General features: G+C 36.8%; 1 protein-coding gene across 5 annotated transcripts in view; it reads left to right on the top strand.

The window, feature by feature from the left end:
* Positions 1 to 16,003, top strand: part of PLA2G4A (phospholipase A2 group IVA) — a 174,464-nt gene extending 158,461 nt beyond the window's left edge. For all 5 annotated transcript variants that reach the window (XM_063613757.1, XM_055234361.2, XM_063613756.1 and 2 more), the window contains 3 exons: positions 4,403 to 4,598; positions 6,104 to 6,261; positions 15,398 to 16,003. In XM_063613757.1, the coding sequence (XP_063469827.1) occupies positions 4,403 to 4,598; positions 6,104 to 6,261; positions 15,398 to 15,529 (486 nt within the window). In that variant the 3' untranslated portion in view covers positions 15,530 to 16,003. The remainder of the gene's footprint in view (positions 1 to 4,402; positions 4,599 to 6,103; positions 6,262 to 15,397) is intronic.
* The last annotated feature ends 245 nt before the right edge of the window (positions 16,004 to 16,248 follow it).

The following is a 16,248-nucleotide window of genomic DNA, read 5'->3' as shown; positions in this document are numbered from 1 at the left end:
GGGATGTCGTCTCTCTAAAGCCTCCACAGTAGACTCCTTCCTTGCCTTTTCCAGCTTTTGGTGGTTCCAGGCATTGCTCGCCTTGTGGTTGCATCTCTCCAATCTCTGCCTTCATTTTTGTATGGCCTTTTCTTTTGTGTGCATGTCTTCTCTTGTATCTCATATAATAATAATTGTCATTGAATTCAGGGCCCACCTACATAATCCAAGATGATCTAATCTCAAAATCCTTAATTAAATTACATTTGCAAAGAGTCTTTCCCCAAATAAGGTCGTATTCACAGGGCCAAGGGATTAGGAAATGGTATTTTATACGGAGCCACCATTCAACCCACTACACTCATATTGGTCACTCATATTGAGAATCAGATGTTTTGTGATGATATTACATTAAGTTGATATTAATTTCCCTTTACATATTTTGTGAGTTTATGGTAACATCCCTGTGAATAACTAACCAGAATTACGAAGTGCTGTGTAAACTCTATACAACATTAGATATAGAAAATTATTTTCATGCCTATTGCATTATAAAGCTCTTGAAGCCTAATACTAGCATGTCTTTTATTAAAAGAGAGACTATAACTGTAAAATAATTAATTCTAACTTGTAGTTTCTATCTGTTGTATTTTATATTACTTGCTTCAATAATTTTTTAAGATTCTGGAGGTTTACTTACATGCCTATGTGCCATCCTTCTCCCTAATCTTCTCCCTAATCTTAAAAATAGGTTTTATATAAGGAGAAACATTGTAGAATAGAAAGCACATATTCTTGGTTTGCATAGAGACAAAAGAAATCTGACTTCCTCTGATGACAAGTCAATTTATTATTTTATGTATATATGTGTGTGTGTTTGTATTTTTATAAATAAATGTGTTGTTTCATATATTTAAAATATATATTTATATATTTTTGCATGTAAATAAATTAAATGGCATATATATGCTATCATAATATTGTTTTGAATATATTTCTGTTATTTAGAAATAACGTTTATTTATAATATTCATTTCTATGGTATTTATTTGTCTTTCCTTCAAGTCTTCTTCGTCGTGTTTCAGTACTCAAAAATGAGCGCATCCAGCCTGGCCAACGTGGTGAAAACCCTTCTCTACTAAAAATACAAAAATTAGCCAGGTGTGGTCCCACACACCTGTAGTCACAGCTACTCAGGAGGCTGAGGCAGGAGAATCAATTGAACCGGGGAGGCAGAGATTGCAATGAGCCAAGATCGGGCCACAGCACTCCAGCCTGAGCAGCAGAGCGAGACTCTGTCAAAACAAAACAAAACAAAACAAAACAAAACACCAAAATGAGCAAAGACATCTTACAAAGTATCTCTTTGAAGGATACTTCACATTTTTATCCCACAGAAAATCATTTTAGTTAATATTATGTAAGTTTATCTTAAGTTAGTCTATGGAAGTGTGAGGTATCTGAGGTGTCAAACAATAACCAAAATGGATAGTTATCATAGAACACAATTCTGGCATATTTCTGTAATTTGTGGAGCAGCAATTTTTTTGTTCACTGAAATCTTTTAAAATACTTTCTAAAAACTATTGCACTTTACTCATAGTCTGTGTCATTGTTTCTTAGCCCTTACAGAGAGAAACCAGACATCAGAGAGGAAATGGTTTATCCATGCTATAATCACTGTATTTGCAATCACCCATTTTTAATCTTTTCCACATCAGGATCACATAAGGAAAGGGAAAGTTTCCATCTCTTCCTGATTCTAGCGTGAAGTGAACTGTCTAAAAATAGCCTCACTGTTACCTCATGTATTTCCCTTTTCATTTTACCCCAAAATCCACACATCATTGGTCATACCTTTGAGTCATGTTTGTAAACACTAGAAAGCTCTTTCTTTTCTTTGCCCTCACGCAATTGCTCCACAATGTGAACTTTTGGTTTATTTTGATGTTGAATAATCATGAATGAATAATTGTGAGCAGTGCTGGACAAGAAATAACAAGATGATTAATTCAGCTGAATAGAGAACAAAAAGAAGAGATTGGTGATAAAAGCTTTCTCAAGTTTCAAACAAGAAATTATTTACATACATATGGGATTTTCAGTGAAATATGATTGTATTTAGCATAATAGTTTATGAAGCAAATGCTTTCATATACATTAAATCCTTTGTTCTCCTAGATTTTTATTCAGAAGTGGTGTTGAGAGAGTTGATCAACATAAAATTCATGACATTCCAGAAGCAAAAAGAGCAGTGAAAGTTCAATGAAACATGTATTTTTCTCTGAATGTAAGGCTGTATGATAAAGTACTTGTTTTCTTCTGATGTAAACTACTGAGGTCTTTATACATTTTATCATTTAATCCTCTCAGCAATCCTATGAGAAAGGTGATAGTATTAGCTTTATTTTACAGAGGTAGAAAAATGAATTGCTGAGAAATAAGGAACAGATGAAACAGACATGAGATGGGATGGGGAGCCTGCTATGTCAGGGATAGTGAATAATCTAGTCTGTGTTTGTTCGTTCCTCATTATCTCTGCGTTGCCTGTAGGGGAGTATCACTCTACACTGCAGCCACCAAAAATAATTTGTTTCTTGTTGAGCTGTGGTGTCTAATTAGTTTGTTTCAGGTCATCCAGCTAGCAAGTTTTAGGGTGTCTGTCTTAGAGCTGGGCCTTTCAAGCTGCACAACCCAGGCCCACAATCGTGCAGCACCTTCCTGCCTTTATCATACTTTACTATAATATCTATTTATCTTTCCTGTTGATTTATAAACTCCAAACCTTCAAGGACAGCCTATCTCTTATGCTTAGAACATAGCTCACTGATAATTGTTGGATGAATTAACAAATGCTCTGAGGAAATTGCCCAGGTGTACTGCAAAGTCTCACCTTGTATTTTTTCCTGGCATTTATCACAGTTTAAATCACAAAGGGTTATTTGATTGCTATCTCTCGCCCAACAGGCCATAAATCCCATAACAACAAAAGCCATGAATGTTTTACTCACTGTTATGTCCCCACTTCTAACATGGAACCTAGTCGACCACTATTGATTGTTGTGGAATGGATCAATGAGATGACAAGAGTAGTTAAAAAGAACTTAAGATTCTAGTGACAGTATCCCCAAAACTTCCCCTCTCCAGGAATTTTCCTCTCTAATGTTCCTATCTCTCTTCCCTTTCTTTTTCCTCTTTTGTTTTCCTTACTTTTTTCCTTCCATTTCTTTTCTTCTCTTTACTGGCATTTATCTATTAAACATTTGCATAGCATTTAATATGTGGTAAGCACTGTTTTAAGCACTGTAAAGTATTAATTTATTTAATTCTAATAGCAATCCTATGAGATAGATATTATTTATATCATCCACATTTTATATCTGAGATGGAGACATTGACTTAAGAAACATGTCCAAGGCCATGGAGCTTGCATTTGGACTCAGGCATCTGGTCCCAGAATCTGTGCTTCTCCCACTATGATATTCTGCTTCTTATTTATTCTGCTCTCCTTGAAGATGCACATAATGGAAATGAGGTCTCTTCACTGCATCTCTCCATATTGATTTATGTTCTCCAGTTTAAGTTTAATTTTGGGGGTGCTTACCCCAGTAAGTTAGCCTGCTTTGGTGCAGAGACAAACCAACCTCAAATCTCAGTGGCTGACCACGAACATGTATTTCTTGGCCACTTACATGCCAGCAATCGTAAATCACCTGTGGAGGCTCTGTTCTATTTCTCTTCTCATTCTGGTGGGGATGTATAATCAGCTTACCAGGAAGGGATCTAATACGTGGAAACCATCATACAATTTGCCATGGCCATTGACTAAGCTCTTGTTACATCTGTACAGTCCTCTCTTGGCCATTACATGTAATAGCAATGCTCTGAGGCCAAAGGTTCAACTTCACTTCACAAAAAGAAGACAAAAAGCTGATTCAGAGTAACTCAAATATTTTTGTATACATAAAATGAATGAAGTTGTGGTTGGTACTTTTTAACACTTTGGTGGAGATGATACAGGTAAAAATCCAGTAACAGAGGATTCTTCACTCTGCATTATCAGATTCCTTTTTTACTCCTAAGGGTTAAAAAAACATTCACATGGTTATAAATTCTCTGAACCCATAATTTTTTTTCTCTCGCAGCTTCTTCAACGTAATTTTGCTCAGTTCAGTTTATCAATAATTTTTCAAATGCCTGCTGTGGAGCTAGCCTTGTGCCAAGAATTAACATAACAATAGTGAGTTTGTTTTCAATTTCTTTGAAATTAATGAGCTTCTTGAGAACAGGGTCGTGATTCATCCTAGCAAGGAGTATATTGCTGGCACACAGTAGACACCTAGTGAACATTGAATTATGGTCAGACCAACTGAATCAATGAAAACTGAAAATTTCCAAATGCATCTTTCCCTCTTTCCCATAGGAACTTCTACTTGCGGAAAAGTGGGCTAAAATGAACAAGCTCCCCTTTCCAAAGATCGATCCTTATGTGTTTGATCGGGAAGGGCTGAAGGAGTGCTATGTTTTTAAACCCAAGAATCCTGATATGGAGAAAGATTGCCCAACCATCATCCACTTTGTTCTGGCCAACATCAACTTCAGAAAGTACAAGGCTCCAGGTATGTAGGGAGTAAGCTGTATTCCATAAAATAGAAATTAAGTAGGGGAGTGAAACTGACATTAAACTGTTTCACTCTGGCACTGCTGTACCAGCTATTACACTATTGAATGCCTCCCTTACCTTGATAAATAGATACTATTCTGAGACGTCAAGTACTTCTCTTCTTTCTTACCCCAAGATCCCCTGACTTGTTCACAGTTCAGAAACTGCAAAGTCAACAACTAGTTTAGCAAAAATCTCTGGGACTTTACTTCATTACTTTGAATTATGTTTGTTCTGATTGATTTTTAATCAAATATTTTGACTATCACCCTTGTAAGAAAGCTCTTATTTCAGAAAAATCATGCAAATTTCTGGGAATTTTAGTTGACTGCAAGATTAACGTAATCTAGCAGTACACAATGGCTAGCAGTTTCAGTTTGCCATGTTGTATTTCATAGAAAACAAGAATCAAGTTTGAGATGTAGTCTTTTTTGTTTTATTTTTTTAACCACATCCAGAGGAGTCTCTCGACTCTTGTGTATCCTGGAAAATGTTGATTAACCAAAGGAGATCTAAAGATTTACATGCACGGTGCTTAAGGCTCCAAAAACCATATTTTAGGACCAGAAAATGTGTTTTCCATTTTATAAATGGAAAGACACAAAAAGTAGGGAGGATGAGTAATGGGAATATGCTGAGAAAAATGATGTTTTTCTAGATTTCTCAGGAAGACAAAGAAAGGATCGATAGGAGTGAAGATTATTGTGAAGCATATAGTTCAGTATAGGAGAAGGTGGAAATCTGACATTTTTGGTTATCAGACAGTAGAGCACATGAAACCCAGTGAATTTTCTATCACTGTGAATTCTCAAGGAGAGGCTCACTGAGCAGTTGGCATGTGTAGGGGATTTCCACCACATAATGTTTTAGTTTGGGTTCTCCCAGAAACTAATTCTGAGAAAAGGACTCAAGTGCAAATAGTTTATTTGGGTGAGCTGGGGAACACTCTAGTTTATTAGTAAGGAAATGGGGAAGTGGTAAAGGGAAGGAAGGCAGACAACAAAGTTGCATTAGCAAGCCGGCTACCACAATGGGAACTTGATCCGCTGGGAAAGACTATGAAATGGAATAGACGTGTGTCCCACGATCATGCTTCCCACACGCACACCAAAAGGCAGGGGAATGGAGTATTTAGATACTAACTCCCTAGAGTCTAGTTGACCACTGCCTGGGGAACAGTGTTATTTAATAGAATTTCCAGCCTGCTGTGAGTGGGCCAAGCAGGCTTCTACAGTTGCAGGGCAGGATAGAAAGCCCTCAGGCACAGAGATGTCAGATACTGGCAGTTGGATGTCATCTGGTCAGAACACACAGAAATGACAAAGTCAGAGATGCTACGGAGTACCTGGCTCTGTGGGGGCTCCCACTGCTGTCTTTATGTCTGTAGGTTTTATTCCTCGGGTTTTAGAGATATTTTATAGTTTTCAAAATAACACCCTTTGTGACTCTTCTGGCATTTAGGTGTTCCAAGGGAAACTGAGGAAGAGAAAGAAATCGCTGACTTTGATATTTTTGATGACCCGGAATCACCATTTTCAACCTTCAATTTTCAATATCCAAATCAAGCATTCAAAAGACTACATGATCTTATGCACTTCAATACTCTGAACAACATTGATGTAAGTATCTTTTATGGCCATCGACTGTGTCAAATAAACTTCCATACTATATAAATTCACCAATACCTCTTTTTAATTAAAAATAAAATAATAAGTGTTATGAATAACACCACCTGAAATATGCCACTTTACTTTACATGAATTATTTTGCTAATCTTCAGAAGAACCCTACAAAACTAACAAATAAGGAAACTCATTTTATGCTATTATTTTTTCGAATGATTGGTTAATACTCAGTTTCTTTCCCGAAGTATCTATATATTTATTGTATGATAAAACCAATTATAAGCAAGGAAGAAAAGTGATGAAAAGGAAATATGAGTATGAAAGTGAATGGAACCAGAAGTGTAGTTAATCTGCAAAAATATAACATGAATTTTAATAGATACATTTATGATTTTACATGTTTTCTTTTTGTTAATTTGGGCAGTATCACAAAAGGTAACAGCCTTTCCTTTTTTTTTTGGAGACGGAGTCTCGCTCTAGTGCAGTGGCGCAATCTCGGCTCACTGCAAGCTCCGCCTCCTGGGTTCACGCCATTCTCCTGCCTCAGCCTCCGGAGTAGCTGGGACTACAGACACCTGCCACCACGCCCGGCTACTTTTTTTGTGTTTGTAGTAGAGACAGGGTTTCACCGTGTTAGTTTCTATCTCCTGACCTCATGATCCGCCCGCCTTGGCCTCCCAAAGTGCTGGGATTACAGGCGTGAGCCACCTCTCCCGGCCAGCCTTTCCTATTTTTAGTCTTTGAGATGTCAAGTATGCTTTGCTTTAGAAACAAGTCATTGTCTTCAGTATCAATCTTTCCTATCATTAGTGTATCTTCTGCTAAGATTCTGTGTCTAGGTGAAATTCTTTCATTTTTAACTTACCATTTAGGAACACTATTCTGTAACTGAAATCATTAACTTGTGGTTCCAAATCATAGTGTCTGACAAATGATTATCAGTTGTGAAAGCTTAAGTTCATTAGCCTAATTGGATTTTGTACATTAGAAAAACAGAAAAAAAGAAAATAAATGGAGAAGGAAAGGCATCATGCCTGATTTACCAGTCTTTTTGGTGACTGTGTAAATGGCACAAAGGAACTCAGAATATGTGAATGAGTGTTCTGTTTATATGGGCTCTAATTAGATTTTGTGAGCTAATAGAACTCCACACATCTAGTTTGCTTGCTTGTTTCCTTTGGCCTGAGACTAGTAATGATCAGTTGTGTGCAATCATCACAGTTGCACCATATTTGTTAATCAATATCTTTAATTTTTGTAAATGTGTAAAATTTTCCCCAATAAGCTTCGATTCTTACAACTGTAAATTTTTTTTTCAGCCTTCATTTACAAATAGATGATAATTCATCTAAAAATGCTTATCAAAATATATAGCATATGTCATTTTCTCCATAGATTTGTTTCCTTTTTAGAAAAAATATCTCAAGCAGTGGACATCTGAAATCCATGTGATACATTATCTCTACGGTGATGGCAAAAATTGAAAAGTTAAGAGAAAAATGATTTATCTGTGATTTGTAGGGAGTGAACAGAAATTCTCAAAATAAAGTTAGTTGCATTTTATAAAACCTCATGCTACTAAAACAGAGGTAAGAATTAATATCACAGTCACCCTATTTTTCCAGTATGAGCCAATAAACTCAAAACTACACAATCTTTGGGATGAAATGTATTAAATTTGATAAGTCTTTCTCAAATGGAAAAGACAGATTGTAGGAATATGCAAATACCATGTTGGACTTGGCAATAAATATACATATGTGTATCTTAACCAAGTACATTTGTCTTGCTGTTCTAGTTTATATAAAGTCTGCTAAACAATTTGCAATAAGGAATGATATGGTTTTATTTATATATTTTACAAACATTCTTCAAAGTAGTTTGTTTGACACATAGATGTAAAAGTTAGTGCCTGAACAAAAATAGACTGAATCCCAGAACAACTCTCCCGGCTTATACACCTCATCAAATGTTGATTCTTCAGAAACCATTAATTTAGCAGTTTAAAAAATATGTTTTCACTTTTTATTGTTATAAAATATACAAAACATAAAATTTGCCATTTTAACCATTTTTAAGTGTACAGTTTAGTGGCATTAAGTACATTGCATTATCATGCAACCATCCCCACCATCTATCTCCAGAACATTTTACATCCTCCCAAACTAAAACTCTGTAACCACTAACTAGTAAGTCCCCATTTCCCCTGCATTTTTAGTAACAATACCATCAGGTTTTTGTAAGAAGATTGATAAATTCATTAAAAAATAATATGAAAGTGAAAAGGACCAAAGTAGGCTAACTCATTTTGAAGAAGGAAAGCAAAGTTAGAAGACTTACTTTACCAAATAGAAAGACAGAAAGATAACATAATTAAGAAAACATGACATTGTCCAAGGACAGACAGTAGTGCTAAATAAAATCGTCCTTGAATAAATTGTGGCTATCTATAAGAAAAAAAGTGATCAGATGATTATTCACAAAGAAAAAAAATTAAATTTACCTCTTTCACATTATCAAGAAAGCCAATACCAGATAGATTGTAGATCTGAGTACAAAAGTAAACAAAGCTTCTAGAATACAACATAGGGGAGTATCTTTATGACTTTGACCCAGGGAAATATTTATTAAACTTGACGCTAAAAGCATTAGCCATAAAGGGCAATCTTTTCTGTATCTCCAAGTCCTTCAGTTCTGAGAATTAAGCAGTTTTTAATTGCTTCTACTACTGTTTCTGGCACAGCATGTATAGACAAGGTCATGGGCGTTATATCATCTTTAAATCTCTTCCATGTAACTTTGAATAAGCTGCTTAAACTTTTTGAGCCTCCACTTCCTCGTCTCTGAAACAGGTGTGGTAGGATCTATAATAATTGTAGTAGTGAATGTTTAATTGGGTGATGCATGATTACAGAAGCTGCTCAATAAATGAGAACCTTACCTATACATGTCCTTATCTTGTACCCCTGAAGGTCCATGGGGATTACACCCAAAGACCTTTGCAAATGCCCCAGGTTAACAACATAGACAAGTTTGTACAGGTAATGCCAGCTTAGGCAGTAAGTATATATTTTCTGAATGAACAAATGGAGGTAGGCTTTTTCCTGAATTATATGAACATTGAGACTCATGTTCAAGTAATTCCTCTTTGTGTGTGTGTGTGTGTTTCATAAACAGATAAAATTTTCAATTTTCACTGACATTTTATCTCTCCTTAGTGTCTCCCTTCTTCTCCACTTTAAGAAAACACATTTTTGGGGCCGGGTGCCGTGGCTGACGCCTGTAATCCCAGCACTTTGGGAGGCTGAGGCGGGCAGATCACCAGGTCAGGAGATGGAGACCATCCTGGCTAACATGGTGAAACCCCGTCTGTACTAAAAAATACAAAAAGCAAAATTAGCCAGGCATGGTGGCAGGTGCCTGTAGTCCCAGCTACTAGGGAGGCTGAGGCAGGGGAATGGTGTGAACCAGGGAGGTGGAGCTTGCAGTGAGCCCAGATCGCACCATTGCACTCCAGCCTGGGCGACAGAGCGAGACTCTGTCTCAAAAAAAAAAAAAAAAAAAAGAGAAGAAAACACATTTTTATCAGAATCACAACTTTGCAAATGATGGTACTTAAAGAGCAACAAAACTCTGCTGAATTAGCTAACTCTCTCATTCCCACACCATTTGAATAGAGTAGGATACCGATTCACACTTCAGCAACACAGCATATGTTTATTGCCGTAGACCATCAGAGTTCTTTGTAAATGGTGGATGGACATTGTGAATATAAACTCTTACAATGCAAAGTCACCTCTCTGCCAATTTCATAGACAACAGTTTTCAACTTTGCAACTGTGACCACTGTGGCTTAGGGCAATGTTTCCTCTTCAATTCACTCTGACCTCAATTTTTGCTCTGAAGAGGCCATGCTGTGTCAGCCAGCTGCACCCTCCTATTGCTTCATTTTATCAAGAGATTCTAGCTGGCCTGCTTTGCCAAAGCTAAATTTTAGTTTATCTTTAGAGGACTTCTGCTCTGTTTCTGCTCACGTCATGACAGCAGCCTGGGTTTCTCATAGCATCAGGTTTCTGCTCTTACTCAATCCTCCCAAATTCCTTTTCACTGAACATTGTCTCAATGCTTGTACAATTACAGTAGTATTTCATTTTTTTTCCTTCAAAAACTTAACGTATAGTGACTTACACTGGTAGACATGTGATGGCAGCGGGGTGGGGGCGGGATGCAGAGGTACTGGAATCTGACCAAATTGGGTATTCAAATCCTTGCTCTGCAGCCTCTTGGCTGGGTGACATTGGACATATTGGTTCACCTTTCTAAATTTTGCTTTCCTATTTTTTAAAGGGAAACGATGGTATATATAATGTAGGATCAGAATGGGGATTAAGTAAAATAATATAACTTAAGGGCTTGGCATGAAATAGACGCTCAGTAAATTGAAGCAGCTAATACAATTATTAGTGTTCATAGTTTTTGGCTTTTAATTATAAACCCCTTAAAAACAGTGACTTGCTTTATTTACCTTGTATTCTGTAGACATACTGATCACAATGCCTGACACCTAAAGTAAATACGCAGTACAATTTTCATGATGGGTGTTTAAAATTTCATTGACTTACTGTGGGTAGCAAGTGTCAGGATACAAGGTGCTCTTGGTGGGATGGAGGCAGAGTTCCCAACCGTGGGGAATTTGTATATAGTACATGCCTGCCCACGTAGTATGACTACATACTCTATCTACACTTTTTTTTTTTTTTTTTTTTGAGATGGAATCGCGCTCTGTTGCCTAGGCTGGAGTGCGGTGGCGTGATCTCGGCTCACTGCAAGCTCTGCCTCCCGGGTTCACGCCATTCTCCTGCCTCAGACTCCCGAGTAGCTGGGACTACAGGCGCCCGCCACCACGCCCGGCTAATTTTGTATTTTTAGTAGAGACAGGGTTTCACCGTGTTAGTCAAGATGGTCTCGATCTCCTGACCTGGTGATCCACCCGCCTCAGCCTCCCAAAGTGCTGGAATTACAGGCGTGAGCCACCACGCCCGGCCCATACTCTATCTACTCTTAAACCACCACTTTGATCTGGAGGGAATATGTCTTCTGAGATTTCTTTTCTAGGATCTGTTAATTTGCTATCACAGGAAAATATGTGGTTTCCCAGTCTCACTTATTCAAATTATTAATTTGATAGGCATAATCTTAGAACCAGTTATGTGTCAGTTTATTCAGCATATGCCAATGATGCAAAGTAATGAGCTTTTTTCTTTCTTAAATAATTCTACAAAATGCTAAACATTAAATGTTAATTAAAATGAGGATACATCCATATCCAGAAATATTGGCACTTATTTCTTAATTTATTGACATTTCTTCATCTTGATAAGGGTGTGTAGGTACAAGTCAAGGTTCTTATCCTTTAAAAATAATGTATAAGCTTACTATTATGTATTATTGCCTAATATATTAGTCCTTACCTCATCTACCTTTAATGCTGCCTATAATCTCTTTCTGTCTCATTTATTTATTAATTCAACACATACTTATTATTTAGTGTGCCAGAAACTGTTTTAGGAACTAGGGGTATGGCATGGAAAGAAAGTTTTGAGTGCTTCATATAAGCCAAATATTTTCCCCCAAATATTTAACACTCAAGACTAGCCTATGAGGTGGGGTTTTAATTTATAAGTTAGAAAACTGAGTCATGGATTACTTAGGCAGGTTGCTGGAAGTCACCATGATGTGGGGGAGCTGAGACAAGGCCGCACGTCTTTTCTCCTTCATTCCTTACTTTTGAACCACTTGTCTCTCAAGCAGCCTTATTTCTTAGTGTTCCCCAAACACAGCCTTCATTCTAGCCAGGCCAACAAATTCCCAGATGTCTCTGACGCATGCCACAGCCTCCCATCCTCAGCCTTTTCATATGATTATTCTACAGAGAATGCCCGGTCTTCTGCTCCACTTAAAAACCCTTCCTGTCCTTTAACTCAGCTGGTCTCATTGTCTCTCTGAACTGAATGCTGCCCTGTGTCAGTCAACCTCTAGTGAGCACCTTCTGTGTATTTATTAATTTTGCAAATATTTATTATGTACCTTCCATGTACTAAGTGCTGGGATAAAAAAAAAATGACAAGCCTGATGAACTTCCTGCATTCCTGACATTTCAGTTCGTATTGAAAAGGCAGGCATTATCCAGCAAATTCACAGTAATTTACACCTAAATATCTTCTCCTGTTCTCCTATATTTGTGATTTTTACTTCTCTAACAAAATATACTGTAACTTTCTCTCTTGGGCTTATTTTTTATTTTCTATTGTGATAACTCAATATTTGTAGATTGCTTATAATCTCGCCTCTACAAATTTGTTTCTTATGTGGAAGGGAAGATCACATTTTATGTGCTTGTTTTTCTTATTATCTGCTTTCATTAACAAAGATTTAAGACCTCTGTTTCAACAATAGGAGGCTATTGAATGGCACAAGTGAAAGGTGACATGGGATAGGTGGTGGGGATGGAGAAGGTTGAGATATGAGGGCTTTTGCTGGGATAATACTGAAGGTAACGATTTGGAATCTCAGTGAATTTCAGGGAAGAATGAAAGAGATACAAACACCATTTAAGATGACTTCTTGTATAATAATAAAAAGAAAGATTTAAATTTAACATAATGCGTTTTTGGATATATGTAGTTGTATCATGTAGGATGCCGAAAGGTTTGAATTTAGTAACTGATCTAGTACTGGGCTTGGTTTTTTCTATCACAGAACTGTAACTCTCAAGAACAGGGTATTTTCCGCAGTAATATGAAAAACCTGGTTCACGGTTTCATGGTGTTAATATGCCACCTAGTGGATCAACTTGCACATTCCAATTTGGGGGTTTTCAGAGTTGGAAGTGTTCATTTTCCTTTATCAGAATGGCTTGCTCACTAGGAACACCAGCTGAGGTCCAATTACGATAAATCCACTAGCTCCTGATGCTGATATTGCTGATTTTTTTATGCTCAAGAATTCATTATGAAGGAATTGATAGCAGCAGTCATTGTCAGTTTAATTTTTTCTATGGTTTTGTTTATTTTAAAGCTTTTTAGGTGTTTAGAAAGCAAATAGTTGGTTTTTATTTTATTTGGAGACTTTTATGCAGTGAGGGTTGATGTTTCATGGATTGCTGTGAGAAGGAGAAACAAGTTGATAAATTTGCCGATATAGGTCTCTAGAAAGACAGGGAGATTTTTAAAAAAAGATGTAGTAGGATACTTTGAATAGCAGAAACGATTTGCTGACTTACACAATATAATAAGCTCATTCTTGGCTATACACCTGGTGTGTTTATTTCTCATAAACTTTATAGCTTCACTTCTAATTTAGAGTTCCCAATTTTCATCACATGTTGTCAGTTTAAAAATAACAAGCATAACAGCTGTTGTAGAATGTTTATGTACCAGGTATTGTGCCAAGCACTTTATAGAAATGATCACCAAGCCCCACAAAACCCCAAATTAGTACATTATTTCCATTTTAAAGAAGAAGAAACAGGCTCAAGTATTTAGACTAATTCCCCTCCATCTCACACAGCCAAGAACTGTTTGTGCCTGGTGGCCTTTGGTCAAAGTCTCCTTCATAGATCTGAAGCATCTTTTGTCATCACAGAATTATGTTTCCCTATTCATAAGAAAAGTGGGATCAGCAAATGTCAGCTTTACCTTAACAGACTCATTCACATTTGAGCCCATTTCCCCAGAAGATAATTACATATATTACGTTTTAAAATAAGGCATATAAAAGAACCACGTTCCTCTGATAGCTCCCTTTTTCCAAAATCTGACTGCGTGTTTAAAGTTACTATTAGAGAGTAGAGAGCCTTGCTTGTCGGGCATCTGTGACATAAAGTCACAGAAAAATAATTGCATGTTTGCACCATTTAGATCTCACATATTTAAGTGGTGCAAACATAATCTCCTCCAGGCAATGAGCCATGCTTGCCCAGTAAGCTTGCACGTGGCAATGGGAGAATCCCTCTGAGCCTGCACCTCCAAGGCCAAGTGGGCCACAGCAGTTGTGAGTGAGAAGAGGCCATAGCGTCCTAAACTGCTCAGACTTGCCAACTATTCCTACCTGTGGCAGGGGGCTGAAAAGCCCATGGAATGTACCTTAATGTTGCTTAACAATCCCTGATGTAGAGAATAAAGGGAATTGTGGAATAACTCTGTGACTTGCCTCTGTTTCCTGGTGCCCAGAAACATCTACCTCATTGGTCATCGAGATGAAATGAGGACTGTCCTGGGAAATGGAGTCTTCCTGATTTTAACAAGGTTCTGAAGCAGAAGCAGAGACAAGATTTACTATTCAGGCCTTCTTCCAAAGCCCATTTCCATTGCTCTTCAGTAACTGCATCTACCAAATTCTGAATGTTCTCTTCTTTCCCCAAATTCTAACTAGGTTAACTTCATACCAAAACCAGTGTATGACAATTGAAATAGCAATTCTTAGAGGTTGTAGTTTCCTGTGTTTTCTTCCGGTTACCATTAACATGGGTATAGGTAAAGAATATATATTGGATGTATGTATGCTGACTAAAATGTAGTAATTCATTTTCACCAATGAAATCACAGAGCATGATGTTTCCTAGATAGAGGAGGCTCATGTTTTATAACTGTATTGGTTCAGTTGAGGAAGGAAGGCAATTCCCTAGCAATGCCTTCTTCCTCCACTAGGAAAAGCTTTTACTTTTCTGGTGGTCTTTCATTTCTACTTGCCCACTAATTATAAAGAACATAAATTATAGATTTACTAATTACTTGTTTCTTCCCTGTTATTCCCCTTGTGGCAAAGAGCAGAACCGACGTAAGTTTACCATTCTACCATTTTATTGCCAAATTTATCAGCACAAAATCTAGAACATTTCCAGAATCCTTCTTTCCCTGGTGAGGGAAGGAACAGTAGCTGAATATAAGCTTAACAAGAGGGCAGTGGTGGGATCTTGAATTTAAATGTGTATGCATGACTATTAGACTTCTATTCATATATGTCAAAAGGAATACTCTAATAAAAAGATTCATTCGATTTTTATTTTAATAAAAATGTATAAATGAGTTCATAGCAGTGCTAATTATACAGCTTCTGTCTCTATTTGCAGGTGATAAAAGAAGCCATTGTTGAAAGCATTGAATATAGAAGACAGAATCCATCTCGTTGCTCTGTTTCCCTTAGTAATGTTGAGGCAAGAAGATTTTTCAACAAGGAGTTTCTAAGTAAACCCAAAGCATAGTTCCTGTACTGGAAATGACAGCAGTTTCTGATGCTGAGGCAGTTTGCAATTCCATGACAACTGGATTTAAAACTATAGTACAGATACTCATACTGATCATGAGAGACTGGCTGATACTCAAAGTTGCAGTTACTTAGCTGCATGAGAATAATACTATTATAAGTTAGTTAGGTTGACAAACGATGTTGATTATGTAAGGATACAGTTAGCTACATTTTCAGTCAGTATAAACTTCCTGATACAAATGTAGGGATATATACTGTATTTTTAAACATTTCTCACCAACTTTCTTATGTGTGTTCTTTGTAAAAATGGTTTTTCTTTTAAAATATTTAACAGTTCAATCTCAATAAGACCTCCCATTATGTATGAATGTTATTCACTGACTAGATTTATTCATCCCATGAGACAACACTATTTTTATTTATCTATGCATATATATACATACATGAAATAAATACATCAATATAAAAATAAGCATGAGATAACTGAGTTTTTTGTAATTTTTTAATGAGATACTGGACTATTGCTATGAAAGGTTCTCATATTCACTGCTTTCAAACGCAAAAGGTGTTCATCCTAAACTCAGGTGTGAAACTTTTAATTAAATTAAATTAAATTAATTAATTAATTAATTTTTTTGTGAGAGGGAGTCTCGCTCTGCTGCCCAGGATGGAGTGCAGTGGTGTGATCTTGGCTCACTGCAACCCCTGCCTCCT

This window comes from Symphalangus syndactylus, chromosome 19, assembly GCF_028878055.3.
Source record: "Symphalangus syndactylus isolate Jambi chromosome 19, NHGRI_mSymSyn1-v2.1_pri, whole genome shotgun sequence".
Classification (NCBI taxonomy): Eukaryota; Metazoa; Chordata; class Mammalia; order Primates; family Hylobatidae; genus Symphalangus; species Symphalangus syndactylus.
The sequence above is the reverse complement of the archived record's forward strand: the minus strand, read 5'-3'. Positions and strand labels throughout refer to the sequence as shown.